Source organism: Zeus faber (assembly GCF_960531495.2).
Source record: "Zeus faber genome assembly, chromosome: 6".
NCBI classification, from domain to species: domain Eukaryota; kingdom Metazoa; phylum Chordata; class Actinopteri; order Zeiformes; family Zeidae; genus Zeus; species Zeus faber.
The window spans coordinates 33,455,084-33,471,476 of NC_137201.1; the positions used below are offsets into that span (position 1 = coordinate 33,455,084).

Genomic DNA, 16,393 nt, shown 5'->3' on the forward strand with positions numbered 1-16,393 from the left:
TTCGGATAAAGGAGATTGTACCGTCCGTCCATGATGGTGCCGTGGTGCGGGGATGGTGTGGTTCTAGCAGCCACACCTGTCCTGGCTCTAGGTAATTGCGTCCCAGGATCAGTGTGGCTGCACACCTGTTGCTCGGCAGACCAACCGACGAGCAACAGGTGTACAGCCACACTGATCCTGGGACGCAATGACCCAGGACAGGTGTGGCTGCTAGAACCACACCATCCCTGCGCCACGGCTGCGTTCCTTTACTCACCAGCTCTCTCTTCTTCATGCACTCCATCACCATGAGCAGGATCTGCTGCGACTGGCTCTTGCTGTAGTTGAAGGTCTTCTGGATCGTCACCAGGAGTTGGTCTCTGACGTCGTCGCTGACCAGGCTGAAAGCAGCGTTTCGTACTTGAAGCTCGGGGGGGTCACCGCAGTCAACAAAACCGACAAGACGACCGAGACCGAGACGCAGGAGCAGGGGGAGCCTCACCCTTCGTCCTCTGAGAACTTGTGTGCGAAGGAGATGATGTCGGAGGCCCGGCCGCTGCCGTCGCACACCACCACCGGGATGGGGGGCTCGTCCCTCAGGCTCTCCAGGGCGATGGAGATGACGTTGGGACCTCCTTCCACGATGAGGCACACCACAGGGACCCCTTGACCCAGACCTGGAACACAGGAGGGGACGTCGGTCTCTTCCAACCACCTGACTGTCCGTCATCCACTAACGCTTAAACAAGCTTTTAAAGATGGTCTGAAATCATAAATCAGCCTCCATTTTCTTTGGCTACAAACCTTGAACAGAGCATTTCTAAAACCTCCTAACGACTGATATTAAAAGGTTGAAGGTTGATTGAATAGGGAAACAGATTATTTTCTTGCAAAACCTGTAATTCTTTGCACACATGCCTTTTTCAACATTCCATTTCCCATTTCCCTGTTGACGGGGCAGGTGAGGCTGGGTTTTCAGAGGCCCCGCCCACAGATGGCTGAAGAACGGCGGTGGCGGTGGGTGAAGTGAGGTCTGTGGTGACAGCTGAGCATCCCTTTGCTTTCCCTGCCTTACCAACTAGCTCCAGGCATAGGATGACAAAGGGAAGCCCACAGGTCACAGAGGCCCCCTCCGTCCACACGGCGCCAGGGTGGATGAAACCCGCGAAGGCGCCGAAGTCCCTGAGACTTACGGGTGTTGATCTTCTGGAGCGAGATGTGTTTCTCCAGCTGCCGCCGCAGTTTGACCTCGGAGCCGTACTTCCCGCAGGTCCCGTTGTCGGCCAGGATGAAGTGAGAGTGGCTGTTGTTCAGAACCGCCAGCTTGCTCAGCGGGTTGGACATCGTCTGGTACGGTCGGTTCACCTGGGGTTAAACAAGCGGCCCGGCCTGGAATTACTTCAAGAATCGTAAGGAGCTCGTCCCTAACTAAATAACTACATAAAACACACGCAGGGAACTACAGGTTGTTCCACCCTGCGCTACCATACGATTTTGCACATTTGCCTTTAAAAATGTTCATTTTCACTCTGAATAAAGGCCAAATGACACACAAGGCTCTCACTTCTTTTCCAATGAGGTCCACTTTGTTTTCCAGGATCCCCCAGGGAGCGATTCCGATAGCGCACACTTTCCCTCTGGACTTGGAGGAGTGATCCTTCAATGCATCCCCAACGTGGCGAATCACCCCTGCCACCAAAAGAGAGTAATCACCGTTTAAAACAGCCTGATGCCGCCGCTCTAATTATAACACATAAACCTGTGACAATGGCTCGATCAAATCTAATTTCAGGAAATTGCAGACCGGGTGTTATGTAATGAGAATTGAGGGATGGAAAAAAACGGTAATCTCCCCATAATATCAGAAATTGTGATTTATTAAGTGGACACTGGGAGGTGAGGGCCGCACCCGTGTTGACTCCGCCCGTGAAGATCCAGGCCCCCGTGGTGACGGCGGCTTTGATCAGGCCTTTACCGAACAGCTGCTTCAGCTTGGGCTGCAGATCGAAATTCTGGAGCCCTCCGTGCACGGAGATGAGCAAGGTGGGCAGCTCCAACTGCCAGTCCTTCACCATCAGGTGGAGCAGGTTGTCCGCCTTGGTGTCATGGGAGACCCTGATGTACTGGAGAACGGGAGGAGCAGAGGGACGCAGCCCTGTTTAGAATGTATTTGTTACTCAATTAAAGGGAGGCTCCAGTTTTGGGGTGAACTGCCTTTTTGTCTATCTTCAGATTCAGATAAGGTCAACAGCAATGTCACCCCTGTGCATCCAGTGCCAAGATAGCGAGGGCTGCGTGACAGCTGCGTTAGATCAGTAGAAACGATGGGTACAAGTAGCTTGTGTGAAATCTCCCCGAAAAACCGGTCTCGAGGGCTGTGACGATAACCTCATTACCAGGAATACTGTGATCAAGTGACGTCACCGTGGGGTTGAGCTCATTACTGTCATCACCTCAAATAATAAATTATGTGTATTTTTTTATTTTACAGTTAAAGGAGTGCATATGGTGTGTGATGTGAAATATAAACATGATATTTTGTTTAGTTATCATCATTGACTGTCTCCCATCCCATGATCAAGAGCTTCTGGAGAAACTAAACTCCAGCAGCTGCTCCGCTGCACGATCAATTATTTCTAGGAGCGTTCAATGCAAATATTTGACTAATAATTCTAATCTTATAATATTCAACGGATTTGACCTGTCCCTCCAAATATAAACAACTAAATACAAACTGTTTTTCAATCTGTTTTATCGTGTTATTCAATGCACACTGACTGAGAAAGAAAAAAAAAAGAACGAAAAAAACTACTCTTCAACTTAAGAATCTCAGTCAACTGACCGGTCTCCGACTGATGATTCGACTTTTACGGAGCAGCCCTGATCATTTCTAGGCTTGAGTACTTGTGATATCCACAGATACCATTAAATTGAACATATACACACACAATACACAGACTAAAAGAGATGTTGCGTTTACAACAAACACACTTCTCTGAAGGGGTGATGCCCATGCAGTTGACGCTGTTTGTACATGTTTATCAACAGCATAAACAAACTGTAAAGTCCAATAAAATAAGACGGTAATTAATTATATTTTTTTGGGGACGGTGCCAGTCTCATTTAAATTGTTGGGTCAACGGAGAGGGACTTGGCACGCGATTAAATCATGAACTGATTCAGTCATCCGTCCATTCATTCCATCTGCGTGGGAAGCAGGTGACCGGTGAAGCTCACCATGGCCTTGTTGATGAAGCCTCCGCCCTGGAACTCGATGGTGCCGAAGGCGTCGGTGGGGAAGGTCCTGGTGTGTTTGGGGACCGACCACTTCTCCTGCGGGATCTCGATCTGGACCAGTTGCATTTCCTCGGGCCTGGCGATGGCCCCGGGGGGGATGGCCACGTGCTGCACCGTCAGCTGACCGCACGCGCATCTACACCGGAGCACATGACAAGGCCTAGTTGTATGGGGGAAAGCGCTTGTTGGCAGGGTTTGGGTCAGAAACATGGAGCCTGACCTCCCAGGCTGATGAGTGTTCGAAGCGCAGCTCTACCCAAGCCCTGTGTTTGTGGCCTTGTGGAGCCTCCGTGCAGACGCCTGTGGGAGTAGGTGCCTCCGTGCAGACGGGGCTGTTCTCCCTGAAACCCTTCTCAGAGGACGGTTCTGAGAAGGGTTACTCTGTCTCCGATTCACAACCGCAAATGAATTTAAGGCTGGAGGTGTCCACGAAAGACTGTTTGGAAATTTTGGCGTAATACTTTGATGCAGCTGCGTTGGGAACTGAAGCCTTTCTGTGTTTCACTCCCAAACTTCTGTACAGCGACTGGAGAGTGAACGGGGGTCCATGGAAACCTCCTGAACTGCTTTTAAATTTGTGTTTTTCTTCACAATCAAACCTTTGCTATAAGAAATACACCAAGGGGTTGTGCATATTTACAGGCATTTGTAGAAGTAATTGCAAAATGTAAGAAAATAGAAATACATTGTTTTTTAAAGCTGGGAGATAAACAAGAACATCACAGCTGTACCAGACAGTCTCCAATGTATTCCCATTATATTCACCGTTCAAATCAGATCTACATCTGTTCCTAAGAGATTTTCACAGGAAATTGTTGGTTTTTAATCGTCATTACCATTTTAATGTACAGTAAAACAATCCACACTCCAGTTTAAATGAGTAAAAGGCTACGGAATGGGTTTTTATAGTGTTAATATTTATGTTAGAGGAGGTTAGAATGTTATTCTATTTGTCAGGAATGCAAGATATAGAATGAAAAACAAATGTGGCAGAAATGGTGAGGAGGTGCGGAGGAGGCTTTACTTGGCCGGGTCTTTGCTGGGGAAGATGTGGACGCATTCTCTTTTCAGGAAGGTTCTCTCGATCCAAACTTTCTGCGCCTGAAAGAGGAGAGAGTTTTTCCCCACATCACGTTTGCATTCATAACTTTCTGTGAATTATTGCACTTCTCCCCATCAGTTCATCCCTGCAGACATGGCAGACGGGGCGGATGTTAGCTGTGTATGTCGCTCCAAGTTACTCTGTATTAAAGTATCACTCTCCCAAATCCTCTCTCGGCAGTAATCCTATCTGAAATGTAGCTGCGTTTTGAAATAGAAAAACCGGGACAAATGAGAAACAGAAAGGAAGAGGCTCAACCGGTGACCAGAAGTTGAACCAGAGAGATGAGCCATCTTTTTTTTACCACTTTTTCCGGCACGATTTTAAGTTCCAAAGCGCGAGGAGACGCCTAAAAGCTGAACGGTGCCAGATCGCCGTCTGCTCTGGTGTTTAGCCAAAACAGCCGTTGCAGTCTGCGGAGCACTGCTGCTGCAGGGAGCGCAACGCAACCGAAGCTTTGGAAGAAGGACTTTCAACAGACTAATGCAGCCAGTCCAGTGCAGTACATGAAGCTGCAAACTCAGTGTGCTCCACGTACCAAGACACATGTAAACGCAATACGGTGTCGAAACGACTCCCCTGTTGAATCTACTGGATAAATAGAATTATATTGTGTTGTGGAAAAAAATACATTTCAAATGAAAAACAAACAGATGGAAACGTTTCAAGAAAAGTCCACAAATAGAATTATAAATAGTTAAAAAAAACAACTTCTATCCTTCCGGTCAAAAGGGCGAAACTGTTTTTCGACGTCATGGAATTCGGGGGCTTCGACTCCCTTCACCGACGAGGAGAAATCCCGGCTTTGGTGTGGCTCCGAACTCACGGCGTATAGATCTACAGTCCATCACATTACATCACGGCTCATATATATCATACAGTAGGTCGACACGTAGGGCTGATACAGGGATGCGGTCCATCTGCAAGGAAAGCCTTTTAAGAGCATGATGTGTGGAGTTGGGAGCCGCTCACACACCGCCTCCCTACCTTGTGCCGCGGACGGAGCTGCTTCCCCCCGAGCTCAGAGCTCTCCACCGCTGCACCGTGAGCCAAGAGGGTCTCCAGCCATCTCACCCAACATGAAACTTCTTCACTTTATGAGGGCCAGTTAATATGACGAGCATGTGAGCCGGTCCCATGACTCCAGTTCAAGGTAATCCTTTGGGGAGTCTCATGACCCGTCTCTCTGCCCGCAGGGTTTTTTTTTTTTTTTTTTTCTTCTTCTCCTTTTTTTTTTTTTTTTTATCCTTCGCTCGAACAAGGCACAATAAATCTACTTTTGTAAGCAGCCCCTAATCTCCCAATTTGTTCAAACCTCTTTTCTTTATGTTCGCTTCGACACTGGGGACGATGTGCGGAGAACGCTGGGTCAGAGAGGAGCCGCCCGGCTCAGAAAACAAGGGAATCTGGTTCGGCCGGAGACAGAAAAGAGTTGGAGAGAGGCTCCCCAACTTTTGGGTTTGAAAATGTCCACCCCCTCCGACTACTTTGATTTCAAACTCATTTGCATAATTGAGAGAATTGGACGCCGGCATTCTTTTGGAAAGCGCTTTGCTAAGACCAACCTGGCCTCCAGTTGGGGGGAAAAGGTCAGTCAGCGGTAATTGGAATTAATCTCCATTTCCAACAACCCGGTTTTTCTGTCAAACAAAGAGAAACACAGAACGCATCTTATTTTTAAACCTTGGTCCCGCGTTTTTAATTTCATTAATTGACTGATGTGTGGAGGGAAAACACCAGCGTTGGTTTCTGAAGCAGGATGCGGTGACGTCGACCGGAAATTCAGCTCTGTGTAAACTTTGCTCATTAGGAGATTTCCTTTCGTCGTTAAAACGGGAAGAAGCAGGATCAGACTTCTGAATTATGAATTAACTTCTTCATTGCACGTGCACTTCTTAATGGCACATGATTTAGAACACACGTGGATTTGTTCAGAAGTTAAAAACCCAAGTAGAAGTAGGAGAATGGAGGAGATGGGAGAACAGCACGACGCTAGGACGATCCGCTGGAAGCACGAGGAGCAGGGAGCGGCCGGACTCCTTTTATGGCTCAAGGGGAGAGTTCCACCAGGACCCTCTGACCATGGCACTGTAAGCTGGGGAGGGAAAGACAGGGGTGGCTGGGGGTTGGTAACCCAGAGAGAGGGAGAGAGAGAGAGAGAGAGAGGGAGAGAGAGAGAGAGAGAGAGGCACAAAGAGAGAGAGAGAGAGACGGATCCTCTTCCCCCTTTGGACCAGCCTCAGTTTAAAAACCCACGTGGCTCGCTGTTAATTATAGCCCCGAAAAAACAAAGAGCATTTCCAGAAGCTCCGGCCACTATGACGCAGTTATTTCAGCTTTCTTAAACTCATTATCAGCAGCAATTAAAACTGAAATCCAGTGTGCAATCGTCCGCCTCATTAGAGAGGCCTTTGAGCAAAAACCTTGCAGAACCTCTGCTTGGATCAGAGTGGAGCAGACCACGCAGGGGGAAAAAAAACAGATTTTATGGCAAACTTCCGAAAAGGCTTTGAGAGAAAAGCATCGCTGCAAACAAAAGCCACTTGTCCAAAGGAAAGATGTAGAAAGTGTGACGGCGGCGTTAGAATGTGGGCTCAGCGTCCAAAACAGCCAGGGAAGAACGCAGCAGTGGACGAGGTCTCCAGCCGCACTCTGACTTTTTTGGGGGGAGAGATTGTTGTTAATTCTGCAGAAAGACCATAATAAGCTGCAACGTGAGGCCGAGAACGACCTCGACGCCGAACACACCCGGGGGGGGTCGGCGCGTTCTTCTTCAGCTGTTTTGCTCCTAACTCCCACGTAGGCCACATTTTGTCTGAATGAACGGGGGGTCGGCGGCCTCCTCTTAATGGAAGCACAACCAGGTCTTTTTCAAAGGCCTCCGCCGCCGAGCGCCGCTCGTTCCGAGCCACGTCTGCTCGGCCAGCTGCGGCTCGCTCCTTCCTGGAGACGCTCCCGGCTCAGACCGGGGACGATCCATTTTCACTCTCCGGTCGAGCGCCTCGCGGCGACATGTGATGTGCTTTTCACTTCAATCGGCTTCATCTCGCCGGGTTTTAAAAATACAACGCGGCGCTTCAAACCGCGCCCCGCCGATCAGCGGGCAGCCCGCCGCGCCGGCCCTCCCAGTGTGACTGTCACGTTGTTGCGCACAAAGAGGGAAAGCCCTTGTTTTCAAAAACGCTAAAAATATCCCAAAGCCACTTTTGCCGGCGCTCTGACCTCGAGCCGCCTTCTCCCGCCGAGGAATTTCCACCCGAGGATAAGATAATAAAACCCATTTGACCGAATCTAACTAGTGCCGGGGTCACTGCCGGCCCCTTACGCCAGCTGTTATATGGAGAGCGGCATTTGGGTTTTTCATCTTTACGACGCAGTACTTTTACTTTTACTTTTCGTGTCATCTTCAAGTACTCCGCCTGTCCTCTGAGTAGCAGTAACAACAACAGGTTTGTGAATCTCATTTGCAGACGTGAGTCAAACGTCTCAGGAAAAGCGTCATTCATTGCGACTATTAGAGCCACGAGGCCCTGGACACAAAAGGCGGTGACGGCTGTGAAGTGGATCAGAAGGGATTTGGGGACCTGTGTGGAATGCCATGGGGGGGGGATAAAAGACACTAATTGCTCGGCTTCGGCGTTGAATGGAGTTGCAGGAGCTGGGATTTAATGCAGAGTGACGGGAAGGAAACTCACGTCGTATGTACCATCCGGAGGAACCCTTCAAACCCGCCCGCTAACAGTCGGGCCGAGCAACGACTCGACGGCCGCCACCGACACGTTCCCACTTCCTGGAAGAGACGCCGAGAGAAGCGACGCCCGACGGGAGACGCGGGCGTCGCCGGTGGCTCGTGGCTCGGCCCGGATCGGGCTGATTCCAGCCGAGGCCCTTTGTAAAAGCGCTCATTGTTCTCCTGGAGTTTGAAAATCCAGTTAGTTGTCACATGAGCACAACATGTCGCTAATTACCCCGAAGAGACGAGGGAGTCATGAGACCAGCTGAACAGGGCTGCTTGTCTGCTGCTTGTTTTGCCGGAGGAGCAGCGTCCTCGCACTGAGAGCTCTCTGACATGCAGGACCTGGATGAGGAGCAGCAACAGGTTCATAAAATCTCATTATACTGATAGATTTAGTGCTAATGTGGAGTGTAGGGTGTGTTTTCTGGCATGGAATGAAAGTAATCATCCCTAAAAGGGTTGGGTAAAATCTAATCAGGTCTAACTAAATAATTCTGAGTTATGAACTTCCTACCGTGATCATTTTTATCTCCTGGTGACAGAAATAAGTCATAATTCCCGCGTGCTGCCCCTCATACACTCTGCAGGCCTTTCTCTGAAAAAGAACCGAAACTAACGAGTATTTATGAGCGAACAATGCCACTCCACCGCCTCACAGCCACGGAGGAGGATCACTCAGCGGCTCAGAAACCTCCCTCGCCAGCGCAACGCGTGACACATCATTCATAGAATACACTTTAATTACGGCCTTTGTCTTGACAGAAGCCATGAACAATATTTACCAAACACCTCCACAGCGTCGGTAACATCTTCAGCTTCATGTGGATTATAAGAACGGGCAAAACCTAAATTCATTTAGTCCATTTTTTTTTTTTTTTAATCTGCCTGCCGTCCAAAAAAAAAAAAGACGCATTTCTCAAATTCTTGTCTCTGAATAACGATTTAAAATGTGTTTTCTCCAGTGTGTGCCTTGAACTGAGGTGCTGTAAGATGTGACTGAATTTGATTAACACACTTGTCACTACGAACTATGCATCACCAAGCAACCATGACAACATGAAAACCCATCATATCAATCAAATATGAATCATGAAGGATTTCACAGGCTCATGTTGTAAATAAAGAGGCTTGGATAACAACCAGTCAGGGAAGAGAGTCCCGTCACACACACACACACACACACACACACACACACACACACAATCTCATTAAAAGTGCAGCGCTTTCCGTCACATTTGTGAGCTGCGTTAAACCTTGTCCAGAAAGTTGTGAGTCACGGGTTAAATATGAGCAGAGTCCTCGTCTCGACGGCAGTGACTCCAGCAGCACGTTTCCAGCTGTGATGTCCAGAAGCTCGTCGCCTTGGATTCAACGAGGCCTGGCGTCACATAAAGCGCCCTTTGTTTGGACGGATCAATATTACCTTCCTAATATTCAGTGGAGATGGTATTTACTCATGATGTTAGTTGTTTATTTAAAACCTTATGCTGTCTATTTATGACGTCAGACTGGGAAGCTCAACATCCTAAATCATTTGAATATTTGACCTCTTGTCTTTTACACCCTTCTCTGTACACTCTTATTCTCTGTGTTTTTGTCTTGTTTTTCTTGACTTTCCTTGGTGGGCATCATACTTTTCATTATTTTATACCGTTTCGCTCTGTATCTCTGTTTTGAAAGTCAGGCACTTTGTAATGCCGCTTGTATAATTGTTATATAAATACAGTGTTATCCTTATTATTAGTTTAACTATTTAACATTTGATCAAGATGTGAAATATTAACCTCACTGTTCCGCTCAGTTTAAACAGGTTGTAGTTGGGGTTTTAAAAACAGCCTCTTGGCCTCAAAGGACGTATGAAGAGGAATGTGTTAATCACATGAAAGCAACCTTCGAAAGACTAATCTGGCGCGGCCGCCGATGCCGACCATTACCAAGGATTAGAGAAGCTCCTGAAAGCAGCACCGCCGGCACTTTGGAGGGAGCGGCGCCGCCCTCGGATCAGCCCCAACCCGCGCTGCTCCCTCACGCGGCGCACACCGACCCCGGCCCCGACCACCCGCCCTCAGTCAAATCATGTGGTCACAGCTCTGAGTTCGGAGGTCGGGGCAGAGGCGGGGACAGCAGCTAACCTCATGGTGGTCGTGAGTGGGAGAGTCCTTTAAAGACCGTCGATCGATCCTATACTGACTAGAAAGTCGAAACTCAGTTCAATTCCACTGTGTTAACTTTAATAACTCGGTTTGGAAGTTATGCATCCACTTCCCGCTTCAATTCAATATCCATCCATATATCCATATCCATAGTCTCAAACTAGTTGAAATATTTATTTCTGTATTGGACTGAATTTGTCCCGTGAAATATTTTTGTCAGGCACGGCATGGCAAACTGAAAAGTTGTCGGCAATTCTCGTGACGTATAAAATGTCAATGTGTGGATAAAGAATGGTATCGTGAGCCATCTCATAGATATTGTATTTAATCGATATTGAATCGGATCGCGAGATCCTGCCCAAAACGCAGCCACCTGACTTCAATGATCAATTCACACCCATTGAATCTCTGCTGTTTAAAGGAGATTTGCTAATCATTTTCGTGCCCATAAAGCAGCCGAAACGAATGTCTTGACATCAAAATGTAACGATCAACAAGTGCAATTTATGAATCAGGAGTTTCTATAAAACCTTCCGGACAAGCTGCGTCGGAGACGGATCAGTTGATCTATCGATTCACATGTCGAACATCCCGACGCCGCCGGACCGGCCACTCACCTTCTGGGAGCCCGACGTGGTGCGTTTCAGGGACGAGCGCTTGAACGTTCCGGTTTCCATGGCGACGACTCGGACGAAGCGAGCGGAGCGAGCGATCCACCTCTCGCGCGTCCTCGCTCAGCGGCACCGGAGCCCGTCCACGGGCCACAGGACGCCAGGCGTCGTGGCGGCGGCGGCGTCCGCCATCCCACGTCGGTGAGCTCAGCGGGAGTTTGAGCGGCGTGAGGGATCCGTGCGCTGGCGTCAGGGGATATCAAATCACTCCATGACACACTTGACACATAGACCCCTTTCCTCTGCCGGCTGCCTCCTAATCGGGCTTAATGCAGCCAGCTCTTGGAAAGCCTCGGAGTCTAATGGATAGAGATTTAATAAATTGTTATTGGAGGTAAATCTACTTTGGCACACCAAACCAAAAAAAAAAGAAGTGGCTTAGGGAGGCCACGCCAGCCGTGAGGTTAAAGTCAGACACCCGAGGGCCTCAGGTGGGGCCCACGGGGTGAGGTCACAAAGAGATGGAAAGGCAGATTAGGCGACATAAAGTCAGAATAAATCAATTAGGAGGACCAGCGCACGCCGCCGTCCACAACATATGCAAGCCTGTGTGTGAGGACAGAACTTGTTTGTCAGGTTCCAAGCAAAGGGAACAGCGTTTTAAAGAATTAATCTCCACTTTGTAAAGGAAAGGCTGTTACTTCTAATTACGTTTTATGCAGCATTACCAACATAACTATCTTTCTACCCATTTGGAGCGATTTGATGTGTAACGTTGCTGGATGTTGCAACAGTTACATAATCCTTTGTGAAATAATGGAAAATTAAACTCTTAAGTCCTAATACCACATCACAGTTGGTCTCAGATGATAAATAATAGCAAATATACCCTCATTTAATGTCAGAAGGTCTTGGAACTTAAAAATCCAGCTCCGTAAAACCATCAGTAAGTGATTCATTGTGCTGCTGCGTGGCAGGCTTCACCCCTTGAGAGCGCTTTGAATGCATTCATCCTTCGTGCTGTTTTTGAACACAGCGTGGCCTTACTGCATTCCTCCAACTTGAGATACTCTCGGATCGCTGCGGTTACCTGCTGTGTAGTAAATCCACAAAGTGCTGACTGACTGCTGACCTGTACCCACAAAACCCACAAGTCAACTCCTTCCACGGTTGTTTTTCCCTTGTGTCATTAAACAGTTTCAGTCCCAACAGCAGCTGCTTACATCCCAGACGGCGGAAATCAAGCGTGTCGTTGACAGGGAGGGCACCCAGACAGAGTCCTGCTGTGCACGAGGTGGAATAAATGTGATCGGCATCATGTCCGCCTACTGGGCGGTGAGCGGAACGGAAAGGAAAATAATTCATGTTCCTGCTATTGCACGATCCAGATCCTTCGAAATATAATGACCACAAAATGAGATGATTAGATCAACAAAATCTTCCTTTGCGACGACAAGCGAGTGCGTGTTCCGGGCAGATGATGTCTAGACAACCTGCAGCGCACACGGAAGGTGGATAATATGATGTATTCTCATAATAATATTATAATAACAATAATATTACTTAAGGACTAGGCGTCAGTGAGATAAAGCTTTACCTGCCTTGCTGAACAGCTGAACGAGTCCTTTCGAAAAAGCCATGAAGACGTCAAAACAACAGCGGGTTCACTCCACCAGGCCGTCAGTACGGCGCCTGTGTAATACTCATTTTCACCTGGTAAGCACAAACAAATGAGCTTTATCAACGCTGGTGGCTTTGCAGTTGGAGATTACTTCCCTGATGAGAAGCTGGATCTCAGGGTGTGGACAGGAGGGACGGAGCCAACTGGAGCTCAACACTGGATTTTGCTTTAAAGGGGTCCTATTACGAAAAAAACCTCACTTTTTCAGTGCTAGTGCATATACATTTGGGTCTCTGATGGAACTACCGAACACATAAACTGTGAAATCAGCTGCTGTCTATTTAATAAAACATGCGGTGAAACGAGCCGTTCAGATTTGCCATCCCTTGCTACGTCACTTGATGCCTCCATAGAATTAGAACCGCCCTCCATCATCACTAGGAACTGCTCTGTTGGCTTCTTGACCAGCACAAATCTTTTAAAAGTAAGCAGAATTTTTTCCATACCAACCCATGCCAATTCCATACCAATACCCACAAGTATTCAAATTCAAAATCAATTCAAATTCAATTCAAGCTAACTAAGGTAAGTAACAAATTACCATATTAGGTAACCAACAAACTACCAAATTACTCAACTAACGAACCGCCATATTAGTGAACAAACAACTACTGTATTTGTTAGCTAACTAACGACTATATCAACTAAGGTAACTAACAAACTACCACATAAGTCAACTAACAAACTACCATATTAGTTAACCTACCAACGACCATATAAGTTAACTAACAAACTACCATATTAGTTAACCTACAAACGACCATATTAGTTAACCTACAAACTACCATATTAGTTAACCTACAAACTACCATATTAGTTAACCTACCAACGACCATATTAGTTAACCTACAAACGACCATATTAGTTAACTAACAAACGACCATATTAGTTAACTAACAAACGACCATATTAGTTAACTAACAAACGACCATATTAGTTAACTAACAAACGACCATATTAGTTAACTAACAAACGACCATATTAGTTAACTAACAAACGACCATATTAGTTAACTAACAAACTACCATATTAGTTAACCTACAAACTACCATATGCGTTAACCTACAAACTACCATATTAGTTAATTAACAAACGACCATATTAGTTAACCTACAAACGACCATATTAGTTAACTAACAAACGACCATATTAGTTAACCTACAAACGACCATATTAGTTAACTAACAAACTACCATATTAGTTAACCTACAAACGACCATATTAGTTAACTAACAAACGACCATATTAGTTAACCTACAAACGACCATATTAGTTAACTAACAAACGACCATATTAGTTAACCTACAAACGACCATATTAGTTAACTAACAAACGACCATATTATTAACCTACAAACTACCATATTAGTTAACTAACAAACGACCATATTAGTTAACTAACAAACTACCATATTAGTTAACCTACAAACGACCATATTAGTTAACTAACAAACTACCATATTAGTTAACCTACAAACTACCATATTAGTTAACCTACAAACGACCATATTAGTTAACCTACAAACGACCATATTAGTTAACTAACAAACGACCATATTAGTTAACTAACAAACGACCATATTAGTTAACCTACAAACGATCATATTAGTTAACCTACAAACGACCATATTAGTTAATTAACAAACGACCATATTAGTTAACTAACAAACGAACATATTAGTTAACTAACAAACTACCATATTAGTTAACCTACAAACGACCATATTAGTTAACCTACAAACGACCATATTAGTTAACTAACAAACTACCATATTAGTTAACTAACAAACGACCATATTAGTTAACTAACAAACGACCATATTAGTTAACCTACAAACAACCATATTAGTTAACTAACAAACGACCATATTAGTTAACCTACAAACTACCATATTAGTTAACTAACAAACGACCATATTAGTTAATTAACAAACTACCATATTAGTTAACCTACAAACGACCATATTAGTTAACCTACAAACGACCATATTAGTTAACTAACAAACGACCATATTAGTTAACTAACAAACGACCATATTAGTTAACCTACAAACTACCATATTAGTTAACCTACAAACTACCATATTAGTTAACCTACAAACTACCATATTAGTTAACTAACAAACTACCATATTAGTTAACTAACAAACGACCATATTAGTTAACCTACAAACTACCATATTAGTTAACCTACAAACGACCATATTAGTTAACTAACAAACTACCATATTAGTTAACCTACAAACGACCATATTAGTTAACTAACAAACGACCAAATTAGTTAACTGACAAACTACCATATTAGTTAACCTACAAACGACAATATTAGTTAACCTAAAAACCACCATATTAGTTAACTAACAAACGACCATATTAGTTAACTAACAAACGACCATATTAGTTAACCTACATACGACCATATTAGTTAACCTACAAACTACCATATTAGTTAACCAACAAACTACCATATTAGTTAACCTACAAACGACCATATTAGTTAACTAACAAACGACCATATTAGTTAACTAACAAACGACCATATTAGTTAACTAACAAACGACCATATTAGTTAACCTACAAACGACCATATAAGTTAACCTACAAACTGCCATATTAGTTAACCTACAACCGACCATATTAGTTAACTAACAAACTACCATATTAGTTAACGAACAAACTACCATATTAGTTATCTAACAAACGACCATATTAGTTAACTAACAAACTACCAAATTAGTTAACCTACAAACGACCATATTAGTTAACCTACAAACGACCATATTAGTTAACCTACAAACGACCATATTAGTTAACTAACAAACGACCATATTAGTTAACCTACAAACGACCATATAAGTTAACCTACAAACGACCATATTAGTTAACCTACAAACGACCATATAAGTTAACTAACAAACGACCATATTAGTTAACTAACAAACGACCATATTAGTTAACTAACAAACTACCATATTAGTTAACCTACAAACGACCATATAAGTTAACCTACAAACGACCATATTAGTTAACCTACAAACGACCATATTAGTTAACTAACAAACGACCATATTAGTTAACTAACAAACTACCATATTAGTTAACTAACAAACTACCATATTAGTTAACCTACAAACGACCATATTAGTTAACCTACAAACGACCATATTAGTTAACCTACAAACGACCATATTAGTTAACTAACAAACTACCATATTAGTTAACTAACAAACGACCATATTAGTTAACTAACAAACTACCATATTAGTTAACTAACAAACTACCATATTAGTTAACCTACAAACGACCATATTAGTTAACCTACAAACGACCATATTAGTTAACCTACAAACGACCATATTAGTTAACCTACAAACGACCATATTAGTTAACTAACAAACTACCATATTAGTTAACTAACAAACGACCATATTAGTTAACTAACAAACTACCATATTAGTTAACCTACAAACGACCATATTAGTTAACCTACAAACGACCATATCAGTTAACCTACAACCGACCATATTAGTTAACTAACAAACGACCATATTAGTTAACTAACAAACAACCATATTAGTTAACATACAAACTACCATATTAGTTAACCTACCAACGACCATATTAGTTAACAAACAAACGACCATATTAGTTAACCTACAAACTACCATATTAGTTAACTAACAAACGACCATATTAGTTAACTAACAAACGACCATATTAGTTAACTAACAAACGACCATATTAGTTAACTTACAAACGACCATATTAGTTAACCTACAAATGACCATATAAGTTAACTAACAAACGACCATATTAGTTTACCTACAAACTACCA

At 44.4% G+C, this 16,393-nt stretch overlaps 1 protein-coding gene across 1 annotated transcript; it reads right to left on the reverse strand.

The window, feature by feature from the left end:
- Nucleotides 1-251: 251 nt before the first annotated feature.
- LOC307231484 (transient receptor potential cation channel subfamily M member 1-like) lies at nucleotides 252-4,368 on the reverse strand. The gene is made up of 6 exons (XM_080002209.1): nucleotides 4,301-4,368; nucleotides 3,217-3,412; nucleotides 1,889-2,102; nucleotides 1,544-1,668; nucleotides 1,173-1,344; nucleotides 252-656 (listed from the first exon to the last, which is right to left on the reverse strand). Exons 2-6 carry the CDS (start codon nucleotides 3,340-3,342, stop codon nucleotides 478-480), a joined length of 816 nt encoding a protein of 271 aa, XP_079858335.1. The 5' UTR covers nucleotides 3,343-3,412; nucleotides 4,301-4,368; the 3' UTR covers nucleotides 252-477.
- Nucleotides 4,369-16,393: the final 12,025 nt, after the last annotated feature.